Raw genomic sequence first — 27929 nt, 5'->3', positions numbered from 1 at the left:
CTCCGAAGTCACCCACCAGTCTGACATGCACGCACACCCCACACACACACACCCTTTGGATAACACAGGCACACACACACACACCCTTTGGATAACACAGGCACACACACACACACACACACACAAGGATACAGAGACGCTTACACAGACCCACACAGAAAGATCTGAGTATGTTGAAGCCAAGACAAACTGGTTTAGATGTCGGAGAGCAATATTACTTCCTCCGATAAAGCATTGACCAAGAGAGACAGAGTGACTGCCAAAAGGGAGAAGACAGATCTTTTATTGTAATCTTAAAACTCTCTTGTGTCTGGTTCAAAGACACTTCCCAGTTCCTTCTTGGAATTGGGAGGGTGTGTTTTCTCTCTCTCTCTCTCTCTCTCTCTTTTTTTTAAAGAGGAAACTCCATTTGGCTTCTTCGGAGGTGTCTCACTCATCTTGGCAGGTTCTTCCCCAATCTCTCCCTCTCTCTCCCTCTCTCTCTCTCTCTCCCTCTCTCTCCCTCTCTCTCTCTCTCACCCTGCGCCTGTATGCCGGCACTTCACGTGTGTGAGTGTGGGTGGGTGTGTGCCTGTAATGTGTCTTTGTGTCTGTGAGTGAATGTGCGTGTGTATGTGTATCTGTGTGTGTATGTGTGTGTGTGGTCTGACTGACTGGGTTGTCCAAAGAGTCTTTGAGAGTTAGTTTTTTTTTTGTCGTAATCATTACTGTATGTGAGGCAAGCAGCGGAGCCCTCTGTCTCCTTCTAGCTCGGAGCGGCGTTCCCTCTCTCCCCTGGCAACTGCACCACAGGATGTGGACTCTCACCCGTCTTGTTCGGCACATGTCGCTGCTCTTTTTTCTCCGACTGACGTTGGCTGCAGAGGACCAGAGAGTAAGTATCTGCAGGATGCATGTCTTCTCTTTTTCTTTTGTTTTTTTTTCTTTTCTTTTTAAGTAAATGCTTACAGGCTCTCAAAATGATTTGACACTACCAGCATCACATTCACACACAAATGGTTTTAATAATCAGTCTCTTACAGGCTCTCAAAACGATTTGACACCACCAGCATCACATTCACACACAAATGGTTTTAATAATCAGTCTCTCGCTTGAGATTCCTGGCTTGATCATTGTTCCTATAAATTCCAATGACTGTTTTTGGCATGATATTTTGTTGGGATTCTTCAAGCTGCGATAACATCCACATCACTGTTTTGCCAAAAAAAAAAAGTTTTTGGTGATATGAACCATCTGTTTCTATGTTGTAGTGAATTGTTGTAAATGGAATGATGTCAAGTTTTGTGTCTCTGCTCTATTCTACAACGGAGTGACGTCTCTGTGACAGTACTGAATGAGTAAGAAATCCTGTTTGCTTGCGGTGGGCTTTTTTTTTTTGGTGGGGGACTGCACTTTCGCTCGTTGACTGACTGTGGCTTATGTAAGGACTCGTTCCACGCGGAGCGGTGTCTGGCTTATTAGCCGTGAAGAGGAAATGCACCCAAAGGGGACCCTTGTGTGAGCTCACTTCAGCCAGCCAGCCTGCGCCTGTGTGTTCTTGGCCGCGGTGTTCTCCCACCCACCTCTCTCACTCTCTGTCTCTGCTCTCTCTCTCTCTCTCTCTCTCTCTCTCTCTCTCTCTCTCTCTCTCTCTCTCTCTCTCTCAACTTTTTTCTCCCATCCACACTTCTTCCTCTGTGTCTCTATCACTGCCCACATCGTTGTCTGTGTCTGCCTCCCTGTCTCTGTCTTGCTCCCTCATCTGTTCTTTCTGCGCGCCCCCTCCTCCCTCCTCCCCCTCTCTCCACTTCCTCTTCTCTCCTCCCTTCTGGGCCCCTCACCTAATTGGTGGCTCCTCACTTACGAGAGAAATCATCTTAAATCTTTTATTTTCTCCGTTTCACACACTCCTTCCCTCTTTCCCACACCCTAGAGCACACACACGCACACACGCACACACACACAGTTTTATCCCTGCCATCTTACATGTTGTTGTTGCGTTTTGTCTTAAGTGGAAGCAGACGAGTGGACTCCACCCTGACATATTGAACGGATCACAGCGCTCCTGTCACCGCTTCGACTGCAGGAAATAAAGCAAGCAGACCTCGGTGCTGACACACAAACACGCACACACTCGGTCGCGCACATGCACACACACTCACACAAATGTTCACACATGCACACGCACACATGCATGCACGCACGCAACAACATACAAACACACACACACACACACACACACACACACACACACACACACACACACACACACAACACACAAACACGCACACACTCGGTCGCACACACACACACACACACACACACACACGTCCACACAGGCACGCACGCACACAGAATCACCTCAAACATGCACTTCCCAAGGCAAATCCCAAGGCACTGTTTTGCATTTTGTACCATGCATACACAAGATAACACACACACACTGACACACACACACACACACACACACACACACACACACACACACACACACACACACACACACACACACACACACACTTCTCAGGAAATTAAGCAAGCTGCCCTTGTTGCTGACTTGTTGCTTTGTTGCACGACAGGCCTACCTAGCCCTTTCAAGGCCTCCTCCACACTTCCTCACTTTTTTTACTCCCCTCCTCCAGTCTTGCGGCTTTTCCCGTCTTGTAAAGGGGATCAGAGGAGGAGAGCCCCCCACCCCACACACACTGTTTCCACACCCGTGACCACACCCTTATGTCTAGTAAACATTTAAGACTTGTAAGTGCCCAAAACAGCTTTCCCTTTTGGAAATCAAGCCACTCAGATATTATAACATTTTAATTACCACATGTGGTGAGGATTATAGATACATACGCAATCATTGCTTTTACAGGCTCAGGCTCTACCTCCTTCCCTCTCTTTTTCACTCTTTCTTTTACTCTTTCTCTCCCCATCTCTCTCTCTCTCTCTCTCTCTCTCTCTCTCTCTCTCTCTCTCTCTCTCTCTCTCTCTTTCTCTCCCTCTTGTTCGTGTTCCTGCGCACTTGCTTTAGCCGAGGGCAGTGTGGAAAATCAAAGTCTGCTGTGTTGTTTCTCTTCTGCATGGAAACAGATTGCACAAGCGATCTCTCACTCACTCACTCACTCACCCCCTCACTGTCTGACTCATGATTCCCAATGTGCAACAGTGGAGCTTGCCTGGGTGCGTAAAACAAACCCCTTAAACCCCTTTAAAACTTCAGCGTTTCCCCCCACGTTGCTTGTGTAAGAGAGGGTGCCGCAAGCTGTTAAAAAAAAGAAAGAAAGAAAGAAAGAAAGAGAGCAAGAGAGAACTCCCCTGCAGCTGTTACAATTCAAGGAGTGCTCGTGAAAACGTAGCAGTGGCAGCAGCTTGTGTTGCCAGATTGGGCGGTTACCCGCCCAATTCGGCTACTTGGGGTGGCCGTCTGCGCGTAAAAACGGGAAAAATTGACCATTTGGCTTTTTTTAAGCTGTTTTGTGCCTATAGAAACCAATGCAATTTGTTGAAATTGGGCGGAATTTAGCGCATTTTGGCGATTTTTGAGAACATTTTGGGCGGTTTTTGGTCAGACAAATCTGGCAACACTGGCAGCAGCACTACTCACTGAAGCAAGTGTGATCTTCCAATGGGTATGGAAAGGCTATGGCACTCTGAGAATTCGAAGCTTCCTCAAAGAATCATGGAGAACCTACAAATTCTCTTGGGGGTGCCTTAAGAGCTCTTGGAAGGTTCTGGAAAGAACCATAAAATTATTTAGAGAACCTTTAGGAGTTCTTCCACAGTGACAATCCAATGGTTCCTCAAATAACCTTTGGATCCCTGGGTTCTGAGAGGAACTTCTTACAAAGACCTCACACATCTTCATCAGATAACTTTTGGGTTCCTCATGGAACTTTTAAGGCTTCTTCCCCAGTGGCAAGCTTACGGTTCTTTTAATTTTTCTCAGTGTGGAAGAAAGGGCCGTTCTTCCCTCTCCAGAGATCATCCCTCTCTGTTAGGTCGATGTGCTCTCCCTGTCTCTAGGCAAGAGAGTGTGCTGAACAGGTGGTCCGTGGGAAAATCTCTGTCCTTGAAGATACAGCTGTGGAACGTGGATAGCTGCCAGAAGACGTGCTCCGTGCAGTGTGCGTGCGTGCGTGCGTGCGTGCGTGCGTGCGTGCGTGCGTGCGTGCGTGCGTGCGTGCGTGCGTGCGTGCGTGCGTGCGTGCGTGCCGGGTCAAAGACGTCCAACATGTCCTTCAGTGCAATGGATACTTTTGCTTACTGTACATGCAAAGAAAGACATTTTTTTATTATTATTTTTTTGGCTTGGCTTTCATGCATTCACTTTTCAAAAATTTGTTTTGAAATTTCATGTTCTTCACAGCTACAGTAAGCAAAAGCATCTGTTAGTACTGAAGGACAGTGTCATGTTGGACGTCTTTGACCCGTGCGTGCGTGTGCCTGTGTGTCAGAGAAGGGGGGTGGGGGTGGGTGGTTGAGTCGTTGTTCTGTGCCAATGTCGCGTAACAGTGCTTGGTTAAGCTTCTGTGACAAATCAAACAACACTTCACAACTTCACACTAGGTTGTTTTAACAAGATGTTAGAGACTGGCGTATTATGCCATCTGGACATGCTCAGAACCTGTTGACACCTTCAAGTGACAGACATTTGTAGGAAAGAACCAGGGAGGCTTTGGTGCATATTTCCTTTCCTGTCAATATAACGTGTGAGTTTCAAGTTCACAGTTTGGTTTGGCAGAGGAATTCATAAGGATTCTTATATGTACAATGTGATCAGGCTTGTAGAGAAAACTATACTGCCCTCTAATGGAAAATATGAGTCATTAAAGCTTTTCATGAGGGCCTGTTTCCTCTCTGGTGGCAATGATTTGCCATCTTTTATGGTGTGAAGCAAAAGGGAATCCAAATGGCTTCTTTTTTTATTATTGTTTGTTTTTGGGTTGTAAAACTGAATACAGTTTTGGGCTCTGGGACATTAGGCGAAGAAGACTGAAAGGGGATGTGTATTGTCTGTATGCTGTGAGACCTTTGACTACAAGTAAATGCATTGTATAGCACAGGCCAAATAGCAAATTGTCATCCTCAGAAAACCCAATTTCTTTGTTAGCAGAACATAGCTCCACATACTGGGTTTTGACTACATTGTCTAACACACAATTAATCCCCCACAGCCCTCAACTTTCCTTACAGAGTGTTGGCAGACTGAAATCTTCATGTTATAGTCTGGCTTGCCATGTTGCGTTCCTCAGAGAACCTAATTGGCTATCGAGTTAACAGAAAATAGCACCACTGACCTCTCTGCCCTCCCAGTAGACAGTAGACATGCGTATAGCATGCTGGGTTCCTCTATCAAAAGCATGCTGGGTTCCTCGGAGAACCCAATTGCCTATCAATTTAACAGAACACACAGTATTTATTTTCATATTAACTTATATATCTAGCTATCTATTGTGTTTGTACTGTATGTGTGTTTTGTTTTTATTGTAGGACTATGTGTGTTATGTCATTCTGCTATGCTGTAAGACAAATTGCCTTACAAATTGCCAAGCTTTCAAGTCAAGTCAAGTCAGTAGCTCCAAAATCTATGAACCTAATTGCCTGAACTCACCTGAACCTAATTGCCTATCGAGTTAACCCTTTAATGCATAAGCCATTGGACTCACACTAACGCATAACATGGGTCTAAATAGACCCGCATTCATTTCCAATGTATTTCTGAGCATTAATCATGTATTCTCTCACACAACTTCTAAAACCAATACATTTTATCACATAATTCTTCTAAAAGTAATTACATAGGTGGTGCTTAATTCAAAAAAGTATGTTTTAAATGTTCTTATATTTTTATTTTACAAATAAACATGAATTTGGAATTAAATCACTAATTTCTAGACGTGGATCGAAAATGGCCCGCATTCATTTCTAATGGAAGTCTAAATCTTTCACTATAATAACTTCCACAATTAATATATTTTAATAGCTAATGGATTAAAAGTTGTGATTTAGGCTGTTTTTAATGCACAAAATGGGTGTTATTTTCTATAAACACACAAATAATTTCCCCCATTATTGCAGACATAGCGTAAGTCTGAAGTGTTTCACGTTAGGAACTAAATATATATATAAAGGTTTTCCAGTCAGGAACAAATAAACTGTTTTTGACCACTGTTGACCACTGCTGACCTATTGGATTTAAGCATTCCAAGTCATGCATATTTGTGTAATAAGAGACGGTGTGATCGGAGGAGCCCAATAGCCTATATCAGGCCATAATTAATGTGCATAATTATTAGAAAACTTTGCTTTCCTATGGGAAAATATGCCACAAAAGACATCTAACAAACTCCAAAAATACTATAAACAATTTTGATGTCTTCCAGAGGGGTGTGGCTGTCTTGAAATATTGGTCACATCCGTCTAAAGCACTGTTACAAAGCCATCAGTGTCACATGACATGAGCTCACAAAGTCACTACCACATTTAGAAGAATTGAAGATGAAACTACCACAAAAGTATTACCTGCAGTGCTGTTATATTCCAGAACTGAAACCTACATTGAGTGTCCTCAAGAACATTGTATTCAGCACTCAGAGACATGGCCAAGGTAAAACAGGCTGAAACCTGAAGACCACTCAACAAGAAACTCAAGTCAAGACTGGGTCAAGAAATGTCTTTAGACAGTTTTTTTTCAATGGTTTTATGAACTAGTGAAGGTGACTGTTAATGGACCAGGTAGATGAGTCTATGGCTAGATCTCAATGATCCAGCCACGGGCTCATCCACCTGTCTGTCAAGAGTCACTTTCCCAAGTCCATATAGGCCTAACTTTGAAAACTCTGTCCCACTTAATTAACTTGTCTAGTGTCATCCCTTCTTACCTTGGCCATATCTCTGGGTGCTCAATGCCCTGTTCTTCTGGACACTTGGTGTAGGTTTCTGTTGTGTAATATTATAGGACTGCAGGGTAATACTTTTTGTAGCTCCATCTTAAATTCTTCTCAATGTTTGGCAGTGACATTTCTTACGAGACTGATGACTTTGTAATGATGCATTTCATAATTCTATGGTAAAGTGACCAACGTCTTGCCAATTTCACGACAGCCACATCCCTCTAGAGGACTTCAAAATTGTTAATCGACTTTTCAGAGTTTGTTAGATCTATTTTGTGGCCCATTTTCCAAGAAGACAACAAAGTTGCCTAATAATTCAATGCACACCTGATATGAGGTGTTGGGCACCTTCAACCACAGCCCCATATTTTTATACAAATATGCATGGCCTGGAATGCTTTAATCCGATTTTCAAGTTCATATAGATTCCTGTTGGAAAATAAGCATAAAAAGACAATATGGTCAAAAAACATGTTTGCCTAATAATTCTGTATATACAGTAAAAAATGAATGCGGATCATTTTTGACCCATGTGTGTAAATATCATATAATTGTATAAAAAGATGTCTATTTCAAAGAATAACCATGAAGTATTTGAATTAAGTATTAATGTTGGGAGTTAATACTCCATAAATGACAAAAAGTTGAATTTTTAGTAAAAGAATCAAAATCCTTTTTCAATATGGCTAAGAGACATTAAGCTTGTGATGAAATTACATAGGAAATGAATGCGGGTCTATTTAGACCCATGTGTCTAAATATCATATAGTTATATAAAATGACTTCTATATCAAAGAATAACCATCAATTATTTAAAATAAGTATTGATGTTGGGAGTTAATACTCCATAAATGATAAAAAGTTGGACTTTTTGTAAAAGAATCAAAATCCTTTTTCAATATGGCTAAGAGACCTTGTGATGAAATTACATAGGAAATGAATGCGGGTCTATTTAGACCCATGTTATGTGTTAAAGGGGTAGTAACCAAAAAAGTGTTTTCACGCAAAAAGTTATGATGCATAAAAATAAATTCAGTCATCTAAGGGACAAAAACAAGTCAATTGAGGAATTCATGGAGTGCTGAGTAAGAAAATTGTATTCTTACAAAGATATCGAAATTTTAAACTCAGCCGGGTCTATTTAGACCCATGTTATGCGTTAAAGGGTTAACAGAACATACAGTAGCTCTGTAATCTGTGAACCTAATTGCCTGAACTCACCTGAACCTAATTGCCTATCGAGTTAACAGAACATAGCTCCCACCTCTGTGCCCTAACTAACGTAGGAGAACCGCTGGGCCCGAGAGGTGCAGTCGGCCTCCAGCCTGGAGGAGTTCCTGAGGTTGACCAACTTCCCCGACTGGAAGCTGTGGAAGTGCCGCCTCAAGCTGAAGCACCCGGACTCCTCCGCCCACCTCGGCCCCCAGCTGCTGCCGGACTCCCGGTCCCCCTCGCACCGCTCCACGCGGTACGCCTCCGCCTCCTACAGCCTGGAGATACTGAAAGGTACAACATTATCAGCATAAAGGAAGAAAGAAAAATCTGCACACTGTTGCTACTCACCGATTTATTGAACACAACGTTTCGACCTCAGGCGGTCTTCGTCTGGTATACACCTGACAAAGACCGCCTGAGGTCGAAATCTTGTGTTTAATAAATCGGTGAGCAGCAACAGTGTGCGCATTGTCCTTTCTTCCTTTACACACGTTTGTTTTTACTGGATGTGCGTGCATCACCTACACTACTTTTGGACACAAAATCATCAGCAGCCACAAACACAGGGGACACACAGGCACATATTGGGAACACACAAGGCAAAACGTGGGCACAAACAGAAGGTACATAGGTTTATTTGATATGCCTCGCCCTCCTACAGCTTGGAAATACTGAAAGGTGCAAAATTATTAGCAGCCACAAACACAGGGGACACACAGGCCCATATTGGGCACACACATGGCACAAATAGGGTGCAAACAGGGGGCACACAGGTTTATGTGATATGCCTTGGTCTCCTACAGCCTGGAAGGTAAGGGCTCATTGGCAACTGCACATACATGGTGGGCACATATTGTCCTACGTCCTGGAGATACTGACAGAGGCGCATCTTGTCAAGTTGACCAGCAGCCGTTTGGATAGATAGTGAGTAGCAGCCCACACTTTACTACAGTTGTGGCGACTTTTGTTCAACTCTTCATTCTTTTGAATATTTGCTTGGGGCCTTACCTGACCCTTACTAGAGGAATATCCCACATCTGGATATTGAAAGGTATAGAGCTCAAAGGCCGTCACAAACAGGTGGAACATAGGCGAGTACATTTAGGGTTTAACCCCAAAAAAATTGATACAAAAGGTTTTTTTATGGATTCTATTACTATTGGACCTGCTAAATGACATACTAAAAATCTAGTAAAATCTGACTTTGGGAAATGAGTTTTTTCAACATAGCTGCCATAGGCTTATTATAAGGGTCAAGAGACACTCCAGGTGAATAGGCCAAAAAATTTAGCTTGCCGATATCACCATGAAACTTAATCCGGTGATTACTCACATATTTGTGAGAAAAAAATTTATTGCAAGTTTTCTGAAATGTTATGTTTTAATATGGTAATTGGACTATATCTAATTAAATATGCATTAAATTTCAAAATGCAAAAACTCAAAATCTGAAAAAGCCAAGCTCAAAGTTACTCTTTTATTTTGTTTCTAGTAAGCCAGAAGATATCTTCAGAAGAGATTATGGACATCTCTTTTTGTTTTGTAGTAAATCTAAAAATCTTTGTGCAGACTCACCAGCTAGCATTTTTTTTTCAAAACATGATTATTTAACATCTCTCTTAGATAAATAATTGAGTTTTATGTTTCTCAAGTTCTTCCAGACATTCTTTGAGTCTGGTGGTATCATAGCATGTATCAAGGACAAGGTCAGCTGTCCTCAAATCATAGCCTCTCCACAGAGGTGTCCTAAGGGCTGGTGCTGGGACTCCTATTTGCCATGTACACCACATCACTGGGCCATGTTATCTGTTCTCACAGCTTCTCATACTACTGTTACACCGATGAAGCACAGTTACTTTGTGCCAGATGACTCCATTGTCACACACATTTCCGCTTGCCTCTCTGAACTATCCACAAGTATGAAGGAATGCAACCTTCAGTTGAGCCTCGCCCAAATGCACTGCTGGTGATCCCAGCCAAAGATTTAGGTTGCCATGATATCGAACTCAATATGGATTCTGCTACTGTTGCCTCAAATAAGGCCACAAGAAATCTAAGTGTCATTGTTGATGACCATCTATCATTCTCTGACCACATAGCCTCAGTTTCCCAGTCATGTCCTCTTTTTCATGCCCTAATTGAATACAAGGCCCTGACCCTTGCCTATGAAGCTACAACAGGCCCTACTCTGGCTTACCCGAAAGCTATGCTAAAGCCCTATGTCCTTTCAGGACATTGTCTGTCTCCAGTACCAACCGTTTCACCTCGCCCTCTACTTACACATGTAGTGGCTCCTGTCTATTCAGTTCAGCTGCTGAAAGACCCAAAATACCTAGTGACACCATGATTCATCACTGATGATGTGCCCTGACAAACAACACATGGATATTACCATAGCAGTAGTCTCTTTATCCACCCAAACAGCACTCCAAACAAACAGATCCTGAAAACATGTTAGTTCATGCCAATGTAATTATCATGTAGTAACCTTTATTTAAAAAAACTTTGATCTTGAAAATGACACCTTTCCTGAAGTTAGATTTTCCTAGATTTTTAGTATGTTAGTAAGGACAGCTGGATGTATTGAAATCAGTTGAAAAACCTTTTGTATCAATTTTTTGGGGGTTTGGTGCATTTTGGCCATAGATGTACTCGACTAACACAGACAGGGCATGTATTGGACACACACAAATAGTAGGGAACACACAGATCACAAGTGGGGCACAAATACGTAGGTATATGGGATACGCCACAGCCTGGACATACTGGACTGTAGGTCAAAGTGTATTGCACAGTCCACACGCACACACACACACACACACACACACACACAAACAAACACACACAAACACACACACACACACACACACACACACACACACACACACACACACACACAAACAAACACACACAAACACACACACACACACACACAGGTGAGGTTTCCCTGTACTCGGACAGCTCAGGCATCTCAACGTCACAGTCCAGTAAAAAGTAACATGTGTATTGCACAGATAGTGGATGTCAATCAAGAAAGGTAGTGGTGCGCACATCCAAGATGCAGGTGCAGGACAAAAAATGAAATACTATGAAAATAAAGGTGGAATGTCCGCACACTGTTTTTCTTTTTCTTTTTTCAATTTTACCAGAAAAAAAAAATGGTACCTTTATTTTCACAGATGCATGGCAATATGTCCTGCTAGTCTATAAAGAGGAGTAAGTTCCCCATCTGGTTCAGTGCCATGACATATGGTAATACAAGAATGAGTCATGGCAATTACAGTAGCACAAGATTGATAGGAGATTCCCACTTCTCCTGGGGTGTGAGATTTTGTCTGCAGGCTAGGCCTACCTCTAATGAGACATGGCACATTGACCGATATGTCATCAATTGAAAGCTCACATGTAGTCGAGTAGAGTTAGAAGTACGTAGATAGAAGTTTCAGAAGAGAGATAATGAATGTCAAAGGGAATGATGGTGTATATACTGTAGTCAAAGAGCAGTTTCTAAAATGTGTTCTTTTACGTGTACTTGAGTACATTTTGATCCACAGACTTGTGTAAATTTTGCGTGGAGACAAACTGACATGCACAATAACAAGACGATCTGCTGGAAATTAAAGGAAAATATGCAGGATTGCGCATGACATTTCTCATTATTTTACTTATCACACCTATCTCGGACAAATATGTTCGATGATGGCTTGTGCCAAGCAAAAGACAGAGGTCATGGAGAACGATATTCAAGAAAAAGAAGTATTGAATTCTCTGGAAGAACGCTAATTAAAAGTAACTAAGTACTTTTACTCAAATTATATTTTAACGTGAAGTACTTTTTGCTTTTATTTGAGTAGATATTTAGATGGGTACTTTTACTTGAGTAGGATTTAAGCAAAGTGAAGATACTTTTAAATGACTACAATTGTTCTGTTCTCCCTCTGGAAAGATGCATGTGGCTCGCAAGCTTTAGTCAGAAAACCATCTTCTCTTTCCTCCCCTCTTCCTCCTCAGCTAACACAATTCATATACTGTATAGTTATGTCACTTCCCAGCAGACACATCTTGTCACCAGTCTAGGCAGAGATCTGCCAGGGGCCCGAAAGCCCCTGGATGGTGAATAATAGTTCCAACACTTTGCTACCGTAGTGGCAAATCTTTCAAATGTCCACACGTTTGACATTTCGCTTGGGGGCCCCAGCTGAATCCAGGAGTCGCCACTGCTTCCCAGCATTCTAACTAAGCTCTAAGGCAGGGTTTCCCAAACTGGGGTGCGTGCACCCCTGGGGGTGCCCGGCCTGCCATAAATAGAGCAATGGTGGATATGGGGGGTTTTTTATCCAGCATTAATGAACATGAAGTAGTTTTTAATTGTATGGTGAATTGTATGCTGGGATGGTCCATCTGAAGTGTAGTTTAACTCCTAGACTATTGGAAAATAGGATTCCCCAAAACAACTGTGCATAATGTGCAGTAAATCATAATTCAGCACACCAAAATATTCGCCTAGGGGGTGCATGAACCACATTGAAATCTACAAGGGGGTGCTCAGGGGAAAAAGTTTGGGAACCACTGCTCTTAGGTGTTAAAGTTTGGTGTTGATTTTGCAAGGTGCTATACATTTACCCCTTCTCCTCTTCCTTCTACAAAGTACCTTTGATGATGAGTGGCAGACAGAGCAGCTGAAATGTTGAAAGGGCCTTTAAATGCAGAATTTTCCTCCTCAGCTACTGAGTTAAACAAATTGCAATTTAAATGATGAAAGGGCAGAAAAGACACTTAGTGTAAGAGCTTTTACAAAATGCCTATATACTCTATCTCCTCTCGCTCTTCCTCCTCCTCACTTTTGAAAACACTTACCATGCTCTTCCTCCTTGCCCTCCTCAGCTATTAATGATGAGTTGGACAAATTACGATTTAAATGATGAAAGGGCAGAAATGACACTTAGTGTAAGGGCTTTTACAAAATGTCTACCGGGATATACTCTATCTCCTCCCGCTCTTCCACCTTCACACTATTGTCCTCATCTTCCTCTTCCTCCTCTTCCTCAGCTTGCGATGTGATTTGTGGCAGAGAAAACAGCTGAAAGCTTCAAACAGTTTAAAAAAAACTTGTCATACTCTCCACCAACTATCAACGATGATTGGCAGAAAGCAGGTTTACATAAATGGGCTTACCATACTCTTCCTCATCCTTCACCTCCTCCTCCTCCTCCTTCTCCTCCTCTTCCTCAGCTATTGATGACGAGTGGCAGAAGACGCAGTGCATGCCTCGGGAGACGTGTGTGGACGTGGCCAAGGAGTTGGGCACGCCAACGGCCATGTTCTTCAAGCCTCCATGCGTCTCCGTCTTCAGGTGCAACGGCTGCTGCAACAAGGAAGGGGTCACCTGCCGAAACACCAGCACCACCTACATTAACAAAACCGTGAGTCACGTATCATATCGGGTGTGAGGCCTCTCGGTGTGTGTGTGTGTGTGTGTGTGTGTGTGTGTGTGTGTGTGTGTGTGTGTGTGTGTGTGTGTGTGTGTGCGTGCTATTTGATCTGTGTTCTTCAGTTATACTACCCTCAAGCTGTATGCTACCCTCTGTACTCCTTGCAAACCCCAAAAGGCAGGAACCATGTTGTGAAATTGAATTTAGACTGCATGAACTGACTGTATAACACCTTCTTTGTCAGGAGTTGTTTCTTGCACATTGAGACATAACATTTCAACACATGAGACATGTCTGTCAACGCAGCATGACATTTTTTATTTTTCTCACATCTTATGTTCACACAAGCCTGGTCTCATTCCACACCCCTGCAGGAGCTTATGGATGGCAAGCCAAGGCTATGTTTACACACTAGTTGGTGCGCGTAGCCCTTGCCTCACAGTTGTTTACCTCACAGTTCTCTTCTGTTGGAAATGACCCAGGCTAGACTCTAACCTGGGTCCCCATGGGCATCCATTCATGTTAGGTGTGCAGAGATTTCAAAAGTAAAAGTAAATGTATGGTGTAAGTACAACACTAGCACATTATATTACATAGTTGTCAGCCCACTCACTGAAAAACACTAAAAACCAAACAAGAACCCACCACAAATTTGGTCCACCCAGCTTAGCTGATCGTGAGTACACAATTCTACTGGTTATTCAGATAAGTTACCTGTGTTGGAAATAAACATCATTTCTTTTTTGTACTTTTACTTTTGCCACCTCTGACGCAACCGTATCTGACTCATTTCGTGAAGTATTCACGAAAAAAATAGATGAATTTTCGTGGTGCATTCACGTTATTGCCCGCCTTTCGTAAAGTCTTCACGAAAATAATAGATTCATTTTCACGATGCCTTTTCACTTGAATTGCCCGACGTTAGCCTACCGTCACATGGTAATCAAACATTTCAAACAAGCAATTTAGGGTTAGGTTTAGGGTCAAGGTTAGGGTTAAGGTTAGGGTTAAGGTTAGGGTTAGGGTTAGGTTTAGGGTTAAGTAGGGTTAAGGTTAGGGTTAGGTTTAGGTTTAGGTTTAGGGGAGGTTTCAGAGTACCGAAAGGGCGTTGAATTAGTGAGTCCCGAGTGTATCAGCAGTGTTCTGTCAGCACCCCCTCCCCGCTCCTGCAGACGTTTGGATAACCATAGCAGCAGTGGGGCAATTCAAGTGAATAGGCAGCGTGGAAATTAATCTATTATTTTCGTGAAGACTTTACGAAAGGCGGGCAATAACGTGAATGCACCACGAAAATTAATCTATTTTTTTCGTGAAGACTTTACAAAAGGCGCGAGATAGGGCTCTCTGACGATGCTTTAGCATGATGCACCACTTCACCCCCAGGACAAATGGCTTACTTGATTGTGTAGCTTTCAAACTTTTGATTTGCCTTGCAGTTGTACCCCACAGATCTGTTCTGTTGGTAGCCAGTATAATCGTGGTGTATTGATTGACTTGGTCTTGTTCCCACAGCTCTTCAGTGTGATGCCATTTAAAAACCACCCGGAGCCTGTGCTGGTGAAGGTGGCCAATCACACGGAGTGTAAATGTCTGGAGCCGCCGCTCATCCGCAGGCACACGCCCACACCTACACGCAGGAGGAACTGGTGAGACATCAACACAATCACTGAGCTTTGACCCCTATTGATTCCTATTCTTTGCATGTTCAGGCCGGCGCGAGAACCGTGCCGGTGCCTCTTTCCGCACCTAATCTCGCACCGGCCGGCACCGGCATGTTCATGCCAAGTCTGAGCGTTCGAGAACTGGAAAGTTGGTTGTCGACATGAACCACAGCATACTTGCTCTTTTCTCTGCGAACCGTGACGGCAACGTGGGGTCCGATGGTTCATCGAGGTAACGCATGGTCACATGTGGAAAACATCAGAGCCCGGTATGAACGTGGGTGGTTCGCAGATAAGCATCGTGCCGAACATAACCGTCACCATCAATAACCTTCAAACTGCAGTGATGGGCAAACTAGATTGATTAGTTATATGAATTTACCTGTGCAGTTCAACCAGGTGATCCTTCAACTACGTAGATAATCACCTGATTGAACTGGACAGGTAAAACATTGGCCACAGTCATTTGGAAAAGCTATTAGGTGGCACTGGATTGCGATTATACAGTAGCCTCAGACGACTTTGTTGCTGTCGACCAACATAGACGAAGCAAATGAGTGAGAACTTGTTGTCACGATGTGGGTGTTATTAAATACAGCGCATTTAAAGTCGGCCACAAATATGAACGAGACGATGAGCTCGCACCAGTTTGCTCTGCTAACACACCACATGTGAGGAGCGGGGGGACAGGCAGTGAGGAGGAGTTGAAGTGGGGACCTGCGTAAACTTGTGTAGGGGTCTGAGACAAGACTCATATACACACGTGAGTGAGTTGTTGACCAACCAGTTCATGGGCGTGTGACCTCGGAGGCAGTCTGCAGGCGAGCGTTGAAGGGGATAAGCAACTGCAGAGGTTGCAAGATCTGACTGCAGTCGCATTCATCCCGCGATAGTTTGACACCATGTCACATGTCTCCACATCGACGGAACATCACAGAAATTTTGAAGTTTGACAGGAAATCTAACCGTCATGCAACTTTTTGAGCCAGAATGCATTGCTGTCTAAATGTGGATACAGCCGTTGTGGTATCTCGATCGCACCTATTAACTAATGAATACAGGTTGTCTATCACTGCTGAGGAGACACCAAAACAACCCAATCCATTACCCACCAGCTCCTGAGTCCAAACCTATGCCAAGGTTTGTCATAAAGAGACACTTATGCTACAACGATAGCATGACAAATAGAGAGTATGCCCACCTGGTGAGACACCATCACAGCCCAACACATCAGCCTTTTTTTCACAGTGACACCAGACAAGTTCCGTCTAATCCTGCTTTGACGGTGTCTGACGTCCCATGACTAGGGCCCATCACCCCTTGCTCGCAAGTCTACACCTGTGGAAACCATGGCAAGGGTGACAGTAGATGAGTGTGCACCAGTGGTCGATGTTGACTGGCGAGGTGTAGGTGGCGGGTTTGAGCCCAGAGTGGCAAACTACGTAGCGCGGGAACACCTCAGTTACACATAGATATATCCCAAGATCCATCTTGCGGCTAAAGGTGCAGCTCAACACACATTTGCCACTGCTCAGAGACACTCAGGTTTGTAAGGGAGCAGTGATGGTGAGCCTGGAATTTCAAGGTTACTGAGAAAGTTAGTTGTACATTTTCCAAATCATCTGGTCTGGTTTAACTACAGCTGCATGCTGTACATTCTACTACTAAATACACATAGAATGTCTGCAGTATGTGGAGAAAATGTGGAAAGGGGCGGAAAAACTACACCACCATCATCACACACAATAATACACTGAGCAAGGCATCTATCCTGCACATTACTTACCCAACCACTTAACAAAAGCACTTGACTGTTACAGCCAAAGAAATTGTTCCTTTGTGTCTCCTTGCTTAACCACCAATCTTGAGAGCTCAATGTTTGTGCCTTCATAACCACTTGTTTTCAGCCAGTCCCGGACTTGCAATCTGCAGAACAGAGCATTTCCCAGTGGGCAGACAGTCCTTAGGGGCTGATGATGATGTTTTGATGTCGTTTTACTCTGGCCAACAGTTAAGAGGTGGCTCTGCGAAAATGCCAGGGTCTTTTTTAGTCCCAGTTCAGTCCTGTTTGAGACTCAAATCCAGCGTGTGTTATTCTGCAGGTGCTACCATGGAGGACGCTCTGAATCGTCTCACAGACTTTGTGACAATGGGTTGATATGGGACTGCATGGAGAACCGCTGTGTGCCATATCCATCACATACAACAGGTACTGTATTCTCTGGGCCTAGGCCATTAGTTGGCAAACATCTGGGATTTGAACTAAAGATAACTCGCACTTACTCTCAATTTCATTTCACTCTATCAACTTGAATTCAACGAAGTGAGAGGAAACCAGATGATACATCAGGCTAAAATATCACAAAACATGTTTTCCTGCTGTCTTTGCACTAAACACTGTGTCTAGGCTGCCTGTCCCAATACACGATCTTAACCGCTGAAATTGGTTGAGTAAAATATGTGTTTTTTTGCTTTCTAATCTGCAACTGTGGTTTTCCTCTCTGCCTGCCATCACATGCGCCTTGTCACTTGGGGCCAGGTTGTCATGGGTGGCAATCGAAAGTTGATTTGGGGATCTGAAAATATATTTGAACACTTTGATGTAATCTAGGGCAGGGCTATTCAAATGGCGGCCCTGGGGCCAGATGCGGCCCTTTAACGGCAAGGTTCTGGCCCCCCACGAGGTCAAAATAAAATGAAAACAAATATGTGTGCTATCAGTGTCCGTGCGCAATTTACGATCACTAACACTTCAGGTTAGGGATAGGTTAGGGTTATTTTTCCCATGCACATGAGAGTGATATCTTATCTGAAATAGTCTTAATAATAGACCATCAAGGCTACTAAGAAATAGAAAAGCGAATATCTCTTCTGTCTAGAAAGTTATCTGCTTTTTCACACCCCCACTTTGGACATTGCATGCGGTTCCATACATGCGTATTCCATGTTCGGCCCCTTTACTGGGAGGAATTAGAAAAACTGGCCCTCAGTGACATTTAATTGAATACCCCTGATGTAGGGTATCTTTTATTGGGATGGGTCATCATGGGTAAGCAGTGAATGGTGTCAGGTTTGTAGCCTGAGAGTTGCCGGTTGGATTCCCAATCTACCAGGTTGGTCAGGGGAGTCATTAACCCAAGCTTTCCCCCATCCTCCTCCACCATGACTGGGGACGCCTGAGAGTGTTGCTGTCCTGTGGCATTGCACCGTTAAGGCTGCCCCCTTGCATGAGTGAGGCATACATGCAATTTTGTTGTGTGCACTGTGTAGTGCTATGTCATAATGACAAAGGGAGTTCCTTACATGGCCTTTCACATCAAGTTATTCAGAAATTGGGGACGGGGACCCGTCCTCCGCTCCCCTCTGGAATATTGCCATTTCTGACTGTGCTTGTTGTGCTTCCATTTCCCGCCACAGCTCCAGAGGTGTCCCCCAGCGACCAGAACCCTCAGTGCGATATTGATGTGGATCGCTGTGAGTGCATCCCCAAAGAGGAGCAGCCCACTTAATCCCCAAGGGGCAGAGTGAGAGAGCGCCACCATCTCAAACAGGTACAGGCGACTGTTGAACAAATGAGACATCTAAGTTGTTGGTTTTTTTTTTTTGGGGGGGGGGGGGGGGGGGTGTAGTGTTGAGTTATCTGGTGCTGTTGTTGTTTTTTTTCTTCCTCTTACGTTAAAAAAAACGTTTAAAATGAGTTACAATTGAGACATCTATAGCCTAATTGAAATTGGTAGAGTAAGCAGACACAATAAGCTTTTCAATGTGTTGTCTCCTTATGTGTATGGCCTCTATCCAACGTGAGAGACTATGTTAAACAGGTACTTAACAAATGAGACATCTAAGAATTGATGAAAAACAACTATGCTGTATGTACCTCATTCTCATATGTATCCATTCAAGATTCAAGATTCAATGAGTTTATTGTCATTGTCAATGAGGGCAACGACATTGTGGGTAGAGCAACAACACTGCGTAGTTTCAAGTATAGAAGTAGCCAAAAAGTAGTAGTCAAAAAAGTCTAAATTCACATCATGATGTATAATACATTCAAGTAAATAATAAAGTAATAATATGAGTAATAATAAATTAATAAAGTAAACCAATCAGTAAAAATGAGATCCCCCTTCCCACAATACAAGATTAACCCCAGTGCTGTTGATATTAGTTATCCACTGAAGTAAAATGTAAAATAACTTTATCACAGCAGATACAGTATGGAAGGGATTGGGCTGTATGGGGTTAATCTGCTTTGGGAGATTGACCAAAATGTCTTTTGATAGGCTTCTTTAAAAAGGCTCTGACTGGTTAGAGGCTGTGCTTGAAACCAGACTTGAAACGTGCCACTCTGTCACACTGATATGGACTGTCGCCCCCATTTTTTTGTCTCCTTACAGCTGCAGAAAAGTGAAGATAGTCCATGGTGATGAAGAAAACACAAGACAATCTGCTGGATTTAACAGGCGGAGATCAACACATTCTAATTTATTAATGTTTCTATTTATGTCACATGGCCATGTACAGCCGCTGCATCTTAACCACCTCCCGAATGATCAGAGTCTTTCATTAACAAGAATCTACTTCCAAGAGTTTCTGTACAAGAGTAGTATGTACCGGTACTGTAAATATGACGCATGCCTTTCTTCTGTGCACTGAGAGAAATCCAAATCCAAATTGTACTTTATGAAAAAAAATATTTTTGTAATTATACTGCCAGTCCATGTAAATAGATATATTGTATTTTATCCAGTCATTTCCTGTTTGTGCTCTTTTCTGCTCTTCCATTATGCAAAATAACCACGAATCATCAGAATAATCAAAACTACATTAACTTAATTTGAGGAAATTGCCACTCTATAGATGATAATGTCATATTTTAAGCACTACGTAGGCCTGCTACAACACGACGGATTCCTAATGCAAAGACAGAGCTGCTGTATTGAATGTACCGACCATTGCCATGGCAACACATACAGCTGGTAACAAAGCCATACATATAACATATCTTAGTAGTTTTATATAGATGGCTCTGGCTGGGTACAATGTGGGTGCTGTACGTCAATGGCCAGTTGCTTTCATCAGAAGAGGCTAGCACAGTCACGCAAGCAGGGTTTAAATTGGGCAGGAGCCCTTTGGAGCACAGTGTCCTCTCCTCACCTCGGCAATAGCCTACAGCCAAAAGTGACTCCCTGGTGTTCCCAGCAGACAGACTTGAGTCGTTTGGCATGGCATACCCTTACACAGTTATATCATATTTTCTATGCAATAAACATGGTTTTACCACGGGTTTTGCCCAATTATGATGCCTTTTGTCCATGATGGCTATTGTGCAATAGTATTACGAAACTTGGGACTTATTAAATGGCGCTCAATTGCATGGTTAAAACCATGGTTATTTAGCTACAGTAAAACCAACCCTGTGCTCCTGTGACTTTCAGCTAAATGATTAATCATAAGAATTATCATCATCATGATTCCAAGTATGACAATCATGATTATTATTATTAGGATTATAATTATTATTTTCGACAGATCTGCATCCGAGCAGTGCAAGTCAAGCGGGTTTTACTGTACAGCCATCAGGAAGCAGTATTAAATTACAGGGTAATGCAATTGCAAATATTGAGATGGTGAACACACTGAGTTAAGAAGGCCTTCCTCTCCTTACAGAAGTCAATTCACCCAAATGGACACAATTACAATTACTCAAACATCAAAGTGAACGAATAATTACACGTTGGTACACTTGAGACGATGATGTTTAATGTACATGTGGGAAGAATCATTGTTCCCTCTGTAAAGAAAACAAATCAATGAATCTCGACGTAAACAATTAGTTTCTTCTTCAGAATCACTAAAAAAAATTCAAAGACCAGTTACTGTGGGGTTTTGCCTGACATTATTATTGTTTTCAGTAAGCTGACTGCAGGGGTACTACTCTTGATTCCAGGAAAAAATACAAAATCATGACCTTTATAGCAAAAGATCTACAAAGAAAAATCAATCGAAAGGGTCAACCAGCTTCCATGGGTCCGTCCACAAGCGGGAAAAATGTCCTGCTTTGGCATGGTTTCACACACTTTAAAGTCATCATTAACAGGCAGGGGCACTTGTGTCGTGTCGTCTTTCACAGGGGCCAACAGAGGACTATGATATGGTTGGCATGAAGGCTTCAAGTATTGGCAAAGGACGCGCTCAACTTCTTGGAACAACGAAAGTCTTTGGGTGCGAGATAAAAAGCGCCAACTTAAAGAAGAAAAGTCCGCACTCACAAACTGCGTCTCATTATTTGTTTATATTACCACCATGTCCAAAAAGCAAACGCGTTTCGGCTAACAAGCCTTCATCAGTGCGTTTGCTTTTTGGCATGAAGGCTTACAATGATCTCCTAGCAGCAGCATCTCTTCCTTTAGGCATTAGGTTCCCTACTCCCCAAGACCTCACTGTGGCTGAGGAGTGTGTGTGTGTGTGTGTGTGTGTGTGTGTGTGTGTGTGTGTGTGTGTGTGTGTGTGTGTGTGTGTGTGTGTGTGTGTGTGTGTGTGTCTCAAATTCTCAATGCAACAATGAGCTGGAGGTGTGTGTGTGTGTGTGTGTGTGTGTGTGTGTGTGTGTGTGTGTGTGTGTGTGTGTGTGTGTGTGTGTGTGTGTGTGTGTGTGTGTGTGTGTGCGCGTGCGTGCGTGCGTGTTCTTGTCCCCGGCCCCCTCACTGTAGTGGAGGACTAGCGGTGCTGGGCCTCAGGATGCCCCTGAGCACCCTGTAGCTGGCCAGCGGCTGGCTCTCCTTGGGCGGGTAGCAGGGCCCGCGGTCGCTCACGTAGGCGTAGGGCAGCCGCAGCACCCACATGCTGTCCGGAGGCAACACCACCTCCGGCTGCTCCGGGTGGAACGTGGGGCACGGCGGCGGACCCGGCTGCACCTGGAGCAGAGAGAAGGAAACAAATAAATAGAGACATAAACAAACATGTATGTTCATTTAAAAAACAACATATAACGTGGGGCATGGCGACTGACCCGGCTGTACCTGCAGAGGGTAGTAACCAAACGAACAAACATGTAAATCAGTATTGTAAGAAACAATATAGAACATGGGGGCAAGGTGGCGAGCCTGACAGCACCTGATTAGGGGGTAGAGAGACAAACAAATAAATAAACTAACAAAAAAGCTCAAACTTAATTCACAAAATTAAACCAACAAGTAAATAAACAAAAAGTGTCATTAGCTGTGTTTGCGCCTCTCAGGTGCTTACTTCTAAAAATAACAATGACCTATACTACGTGTTAGTAGTAAGGAGTTAGGAGTCCGCAACGTCAATATACTGTTTGTTCTGCGCCCTAATTTAACACCTGCCAGAGCTTGTCTGTTGGAGGACTATCAATCAGTGCACCAGTAGCAATGTGGCTGATAGACTATTCATCACTGGCTGTCACCTGGCCACACTGCACTGCACTGACTGAGAAAACACATGTTCTCCAGACGTCAAACGACAGATCGAAATCTACCCACCATGAGAAATAGTTTATTACCCCCACCAAGGAGGTTATGTTTTTAGTCGCATTTTGTCTGTCTGTCTGTCTGTTTGTTTGTTTGTCAGCAGATAACTCAAAAAGTTATGAATGGAATTTCATGAAAGTTTGCGGAGCGGTTGGAAATGACAAAAGGAATGTGATTAAATTTTGGTAGTGATCCGAATCACAATTTTTGAAGATTCTTTACCATTGCGCGATAGGGCGAATTTTCACATTCCACCTTCTAACTCCACAAAATCAAGGCAGAGAGACTTTAGGGTGTAACATTGTCAAATGTTATCAACCAGCCTCCTTGGCAGAGGTCTACACTCTCTGAGTGCATTTCTAATTTGTTTATTTGTTGGATGCCCATTAGCTGTGAACTTTCACAGAAAATGTCCTGGACAAATAGTATGACAGATTTTCAGGTACAGTATGTTTTCTATCATTTGGTAGCCGTGTTTAACCAATTATCCAATCCTAACTATGCTGTTGTCCGGCAGTGTGGCTCAAGGAATCTCCCTCTCTGCTGCCACAGGCTCACGAGTGAGACACAAGTGATTTTTCACTTCGTTTTTGTTGGAATAAACATGTTGCAAACAATTCATTTGTCTTGACCTTGTCCAGCGTTACTACTAGGGCTCTTTTTCTCTGTGAATCGTGATGACAAGGTAGTCACATGTGGTTAAGAATGTAACCCGGGATGAAAGCCTGTGTTTCGCAAGGAAGCACTTCGGTTCCCAAGGTAAATGGTGGCAGAACAGGCAAAGCACTACTCTAGTCAGAATGACTGCGCAAGCAGATTTGGACTTGATTTGGGCTTACGGTAACGCTTTACTTTACGGTACAGTAATGACTGTGTACTTTCTGCGAAACAACAGGGTAACAGAGAGAAGTTACATGGTATCTAAAGGGTAAAAAAGGGGGTAATTACAAAGTAAATACCATCTAATCATCGAACATCTTTGTTACCCTGTTGATACCCAATTAATGGTTACTTAGTAATTACCCCCTGTACCTGTCAAAGAGAAACACACAGAAGGGCTTGATGGGGCTTTAGGAAGGCAGAGAATGCGCACACATCAGTGGCACAGGTGCTAGACAAAATAAAATAGCTGAAGTAAATGATAAATGTCCGCAACACTGTTAATGCTCCCAGTTGTTTAATCAATTGATTTATAATTAATTAATTCATAATTGTTAAACAACTGAGAGAATTAACAGTGTTGCGGACATTTATCATTTACTTGATGGGGCTTTACCTGTGGGCTGAGTATGAGCTCCAGAGGGGCGTCGGGCACCACGATGAAGAGCCTGGCCAGCTGGGCGTAGTGTGGCTTGACCCCCCGGCCCTGCGTGGGCGAGGGGATGTAGAGGGGCATGTCCGAGTTCAGCGCCCTGGTGGCGGACTCCTTGGCCCCGCCGGGCCCCAGCACCTTCACCACCTTGTCTGGCGCCGAGCTCAGGAACCGGCGCCCTCGGCTATCCTCGTACTCGAACCCCACAAACGCCCGAGCCACGTCGTCCCGCCGTCGTCCCCGCCACAGGTACCCGGCCCCGCCGCGTTTCCCCGCCAACGCCTTGTTAGGAGCCGGCCACGAGGACGAGGAACCTCCGTCGAGGGGATCCGTCACCCCACCACCACCGCCGCCAACACCACCACCACCACTGCCCCCGCCGCCACCAGCCCCCACCACAACCTCTTCCTCAGACCGACACCGGATCACCACGTCCCAGGGCAGCAGGAAGTTGGAGCCGGGCAGGAAGCCTGGTTGCTCCAGCCCCGTGTGGGGGTTGTAGGTCTTGGCGGGGCCCAGCTTCAGCAGGGACCAGCTGGAGAACTTGGGCAGCAGGCCCTTGGGGCATCCCGAGTGCATCATGCCTGGAAGGTACTCCACCGTCGAGTGCTGCCGGTCCACCAGGCTGGGCCTCTTCTCCTGACCCTCTCCTCCACCACCACCAGCACCACCTCCGCCCCCAGCACCACCACCACCACCTCCGCCATCCCCGTACGGCCCCAGGCTGTCCATGGACTGGCCCAGGCTGAGCGCCAAGCTCAGACCGGTGCTGTCGCCGGGTGTGTGGGATACGCCTCCTTCTTTCTCCTTCAGGTGTTCCACGACGTCACCGCCTGTGGAGGTGGTGGAGGAGGCCTGGTCTGGGGTGCGGCGGCTGCTGGCGGAGTCGTCGGAGGCCTGGGGGGGTGGGGGTGGTGCCGGTGCCGGTGCCGGGTCGGGGGTGCTGGCCTGGAAGACCGGGAACTGGATTCGCTCCAGCTTGCCGCAGCATTTCTCCTCCAGCATCTGCGTACAGACACAGAAATGGGGTCATAAACAAGCGGCATTAAATTAGCATTCAACATTAACACCACAGGAATGGATGTAGTCTTACCCAGTAAAACAATGACCGTAATTTAAAGCAAACACCATTGAATTACAACAGAGACGGAGCTTACACCACATGCAAAGAATCATCTTAAAATGCATATTGACATTTTTCCGGAAGAGTCTTTCTTAGGATTCAAAACCTATGGACCAGCTTTCAACCAGTCACTACTTTGCTGCAGTATAGTAGGTATACAATCCTAGAGGTGCAATACCACACTGAGTTGAAGCATCACAGATGCATGTGCAGCCATAGCCTGCAGGTTCAAATCCTGTACTGCTACGAAGCATGTGGATTCTCTCCAGTAGTATTATCCGTGGCCAGAGTGCCTTTGAGCAAGGCACCTAATTTCACATTGTCCACTGACCTGATGGAAGTTGTCCGTGCGTGTGCAAATGCAAAATAAGTTGCAGTAATATAGTGAGATTGACCCTTTTGACTAAAGAGGCACTCATTGATGTACATTGTCACTGAAAAGGCACACCAAGTTAAGTTCCCTTAAAATCTGTCTGCTGCCCCCCAAAGTGTCTGATTTCACATGGAATGACCCAATACTAAGGCACAACAGATGAACTGGCTAGTTTGACGTATCATTTTCCCACAATCCTAGTCGTAGTTGGCTGCCTATATGTCGAAACATATGAAGTAATACAGTGTGAGTGTGGTATTTATTACTTTGGCTAAATAACTGTTGCTTGAGATACAATACAAAATGCACAACAGACGTGCTAGCTAGTGCTGCTGCTGACTTATCCCTTATCCACGGACCTGATAGAAGTCGTAGTTGGCTGCCTGGATGTCGAAGGGGTCTTCTCGCTGGGCCTGCTTCCTGCCACAGTTACAGGAGCTGGTAGAGCGCCCTCTGCTGTTGTGTAACATGATTGGCGGGTTGTGGTCCAACTCAGGCTTTTCTCCTGTGAAGATTCAAATTAAGCACTCTGAATTACAACAGTCCAATCTGTCCAGTCCAGACTGACAGTACACAGCAATTGTGACAGTGCGGCAAACTACTGTACACAAAAGTGTTGGCAAACAGTAAAATCTCAAAGCCACAGAGCTTTCATGACCAAGTGTGTTTAAAGCCTACAATATTGTGCACCCCACCCACCTCCACACACACACACACACACACCACAAGACGCATTCTTCACTGATTTTCACGGCACTCCACTCACTTTTAGCACACAAAATGATACATATAGCACATGCCCACAGACCTTTCTATAGTGCGGCCAGAGAGAATAGAGAGAGAGAGGTTCCATTGGCCCATTGTTTCCTGGTTCTATTATGGCCCCCCTTAGGCAGACCTAAGGACTGTTCTATTCATTGTAGGAGCATTATGACACGCCCCTTTAGGCAGACCGGAACCTGGTCGCGTTAGGTGCCCATAGAAACCTATTATGTTGGCATATCTCTATAGAATATCTCAGGTGCGGCCCTCTCACCTGTCTTAGGCAAAAGATGGAACTTGTGCACACAGTGCTGATCAGTCAGGCTTCTCTCTTCACACAGCTGGTGCCCGTTGCTCCAGAACTTGTAGCAGTCCTCGTGGAGCTGCAAGGCGTAGCGTTGGAAGGCGATTCCGCGAGCGTGCTGGCTGTACACCCGCAGGGCCTGGGCCAGCTGGTTCTTGTGCACCGTGGTGGTGTAGTTGTGGGGCAGGTTGGACTGGTAAGCGCTGTGGGCCAGCGGGAGGGCTTTCTGGCAACGGTTCTCCGAGAACTTGGCGTCGGCGTCCAGGAAACCTTCCAGAACCTTCAGCTGTGCCTGGACCTTGATGGCGATCTCGGACATCTCCTCGTCCGTGCTGTTGACCATGACCTGGTGGAGCCTGTAAGCCACTTGGACCCATCGGGAGTACGTGGGCAGCTCGAAGTGCGAGGGCTGCGGATTGCGGCCTACGCTGTCGTCAAAGCCCTTCTTGGTCAACACCAGTTCGACATGCTGCCATAAAAACTCCTTCAAAGTGCAGTCCACCAGCTGACCCCCGGATGAGAGGCTGTTTTCCACATTAAACGAGGGCTGTCTAGATGAGTTGTAGCGCATCTGGTTGTAGCGCCTCGGACCTGGAGCTGGCGCGTTTGTGTCGTTTTCCCGCAAGGCGCAATTGGAGCGTAGCTGTGCAAGAATTGCGCCTATTGGATCTTCGTCTGGGCCGGGGACCACGTAGACAAACGCCTGGTTAGCGGGTACGGTAAACAGACAGTTACTGCTTTGGTTGGTGAGGACGCGACTTTTGCGGAAAATTCTATAAATTTGGTCCTCAAGCGCGTGTTGCAGACGTCTTCGCGGGGAATGTTTTTTAGGCTTGTCCGAGTTTCCTCCACCGTCACCACCGTTCCCACCACCTCCAGAACCGCCGACTCTGAGTGAAGCGTTCATTTGGAACACAAACAACAGACGAGGGGGACAGGGGCGACAGTTCATTTTCCATTCTTTCGAAACGGGGGTGTCTTTCAAAGTCGCACGAAGCAGAGGCAACACCTTCTGACGAAGTGCGTCCAAAGCCCGAAACAATCGGTCATAAGTCACGTCAAAAGAGCTGGTTGGATGTACCAATAGAAGAACATGGCACATAGAAAAGAGGTATAACAGTTGCATGCAATGTTGCTTCTCAGCTCCCTTCCAAAACTCGTGCGCCTCGGCATGACCTACACCAGCAGACAATGATTCGCATGCTTTGAGAAGTTGCCTATTATCAAACACTGAAGTTAGCACAAGGTAAAGTACACGGCTTTCTTGATTGTAATACACCTGAATCACTGCTCCGTTTTCCAGATCGTCCTCGTCACCTGGTCCAAAGAGAGAGAAAATGTGCTTGTCAGCTAGGGTGTTGATGAGTGATTCTTTGGCTGA

At 44.7% G+C, this 27929-nt stretch overlaps 2 protein-coding genes across 2 annotated transcripts in view; one reads left to right on the top strand and one right to left on the bottom strand.

The window, feature by feature from the left end:
• The first annotated feature begins 367 nt into the window (after nucleotides 1-367).
• Nucleotides 368-19926, top strand: vegfd (vascular endothelial growth factor D). Its single transcript, XM_063212179.1, has 7 exons — nucleotides 368-874; nucleotides 8160-8379; nucleotides 13321-13511; nucleotides 15033-15166; nucleotides 17284-17390; nucleotides 18599-18732; nucleotides 19579-19926. The coding sequence occupies exons 1-6, from the start codon at nucleotides 794-796 to the stop codon at nucleotides 18688-18690; spliced, it is 825 nt and encodes a 274-aa protein (XP_063068249.1). The 5' UTR covers nucleotides 368-793; the 3' UTR covers nucleotides 18691-18732; nucleotides 19579-19926.
• Nucleotides 19927-21554: 1628 nt separating this feature from the next.
• smg8 (SMG8 nonsense mediated mRNA decay factor) overlaps nucleotides 21555-27929 on the bottom strand; it is a 6582-nt gene continuing 207 nt past the window's right edge. Inside the window, exons 1-4 of the mRNA XM_063212176.1 lie at nucleotides 26519-27929; nucleotides 25842-25987; nucleotides 23951-24991; nucleotides 21555-22098 (exon numbers count right to left, since the gene is read on the bottom strand). The exon at nucleotides 26519-27929 is cut by the window's right edge and continues 207 nt beyond it. Coding sequence (XP_063068246.1) covers nucleotides 21886-22098; nucleotides 23951-24991; nucleotides 25842-25987; nucleotides 26519-27929 — 2811 coding nt within the window. The 3' untranslated portion in view covers nucleotides 21555-21885. The remainder of the gene's footprint in view (nucleotides 22099-23950; nucleotides 24992-25841; nucleotides 25988-26518) is intronic.

The sequence above is a fragment of the Engraulis encrasicolus genome, chromosome 12 (assembly GCF_034702125.1).
Source record: "Engraulis encrasicolus isolate BLACKSEA-1 chromosome 12, IST_EnEncr_1.0, whole genome shotgun sequence".
Lineage (NCBI taxonomy): Eukaryota > Metazoa > Chordata > Actinopteri > Clupeiformes > Engraulidae > Engraulis > Engraulis encrasicolus.
The sequence above is the reverse complement of the archived record's forward strand: the minus strand, read 5'-3'. Positions and strand labels throughout refer to the sequence as shown.

Bases quoted from the DNA above. Each gene is read 5' to 3' on its own strand.
- vegfd (XM_063212179.1), top strand. From the start codon at position 794: ATGTGGACTCTCACCCGTCTTGTTCGGCACATGTCGCTGCTCTTTTTT. The intron at 13,512-15,032 runs GTGAGTCACGTA...TTGTTCCCACAG, and splicing joins CCACCTACATTAACAAAACC to CTCTTCAGTGTGATGCCATT. The intron at 17,391-18,598 runs GTACTGTATTCT...TTCCCGCCACAG, and splicing joins ATATCCATCACATACAACAG to CTCCAGAGGTGTCCCCCAGC.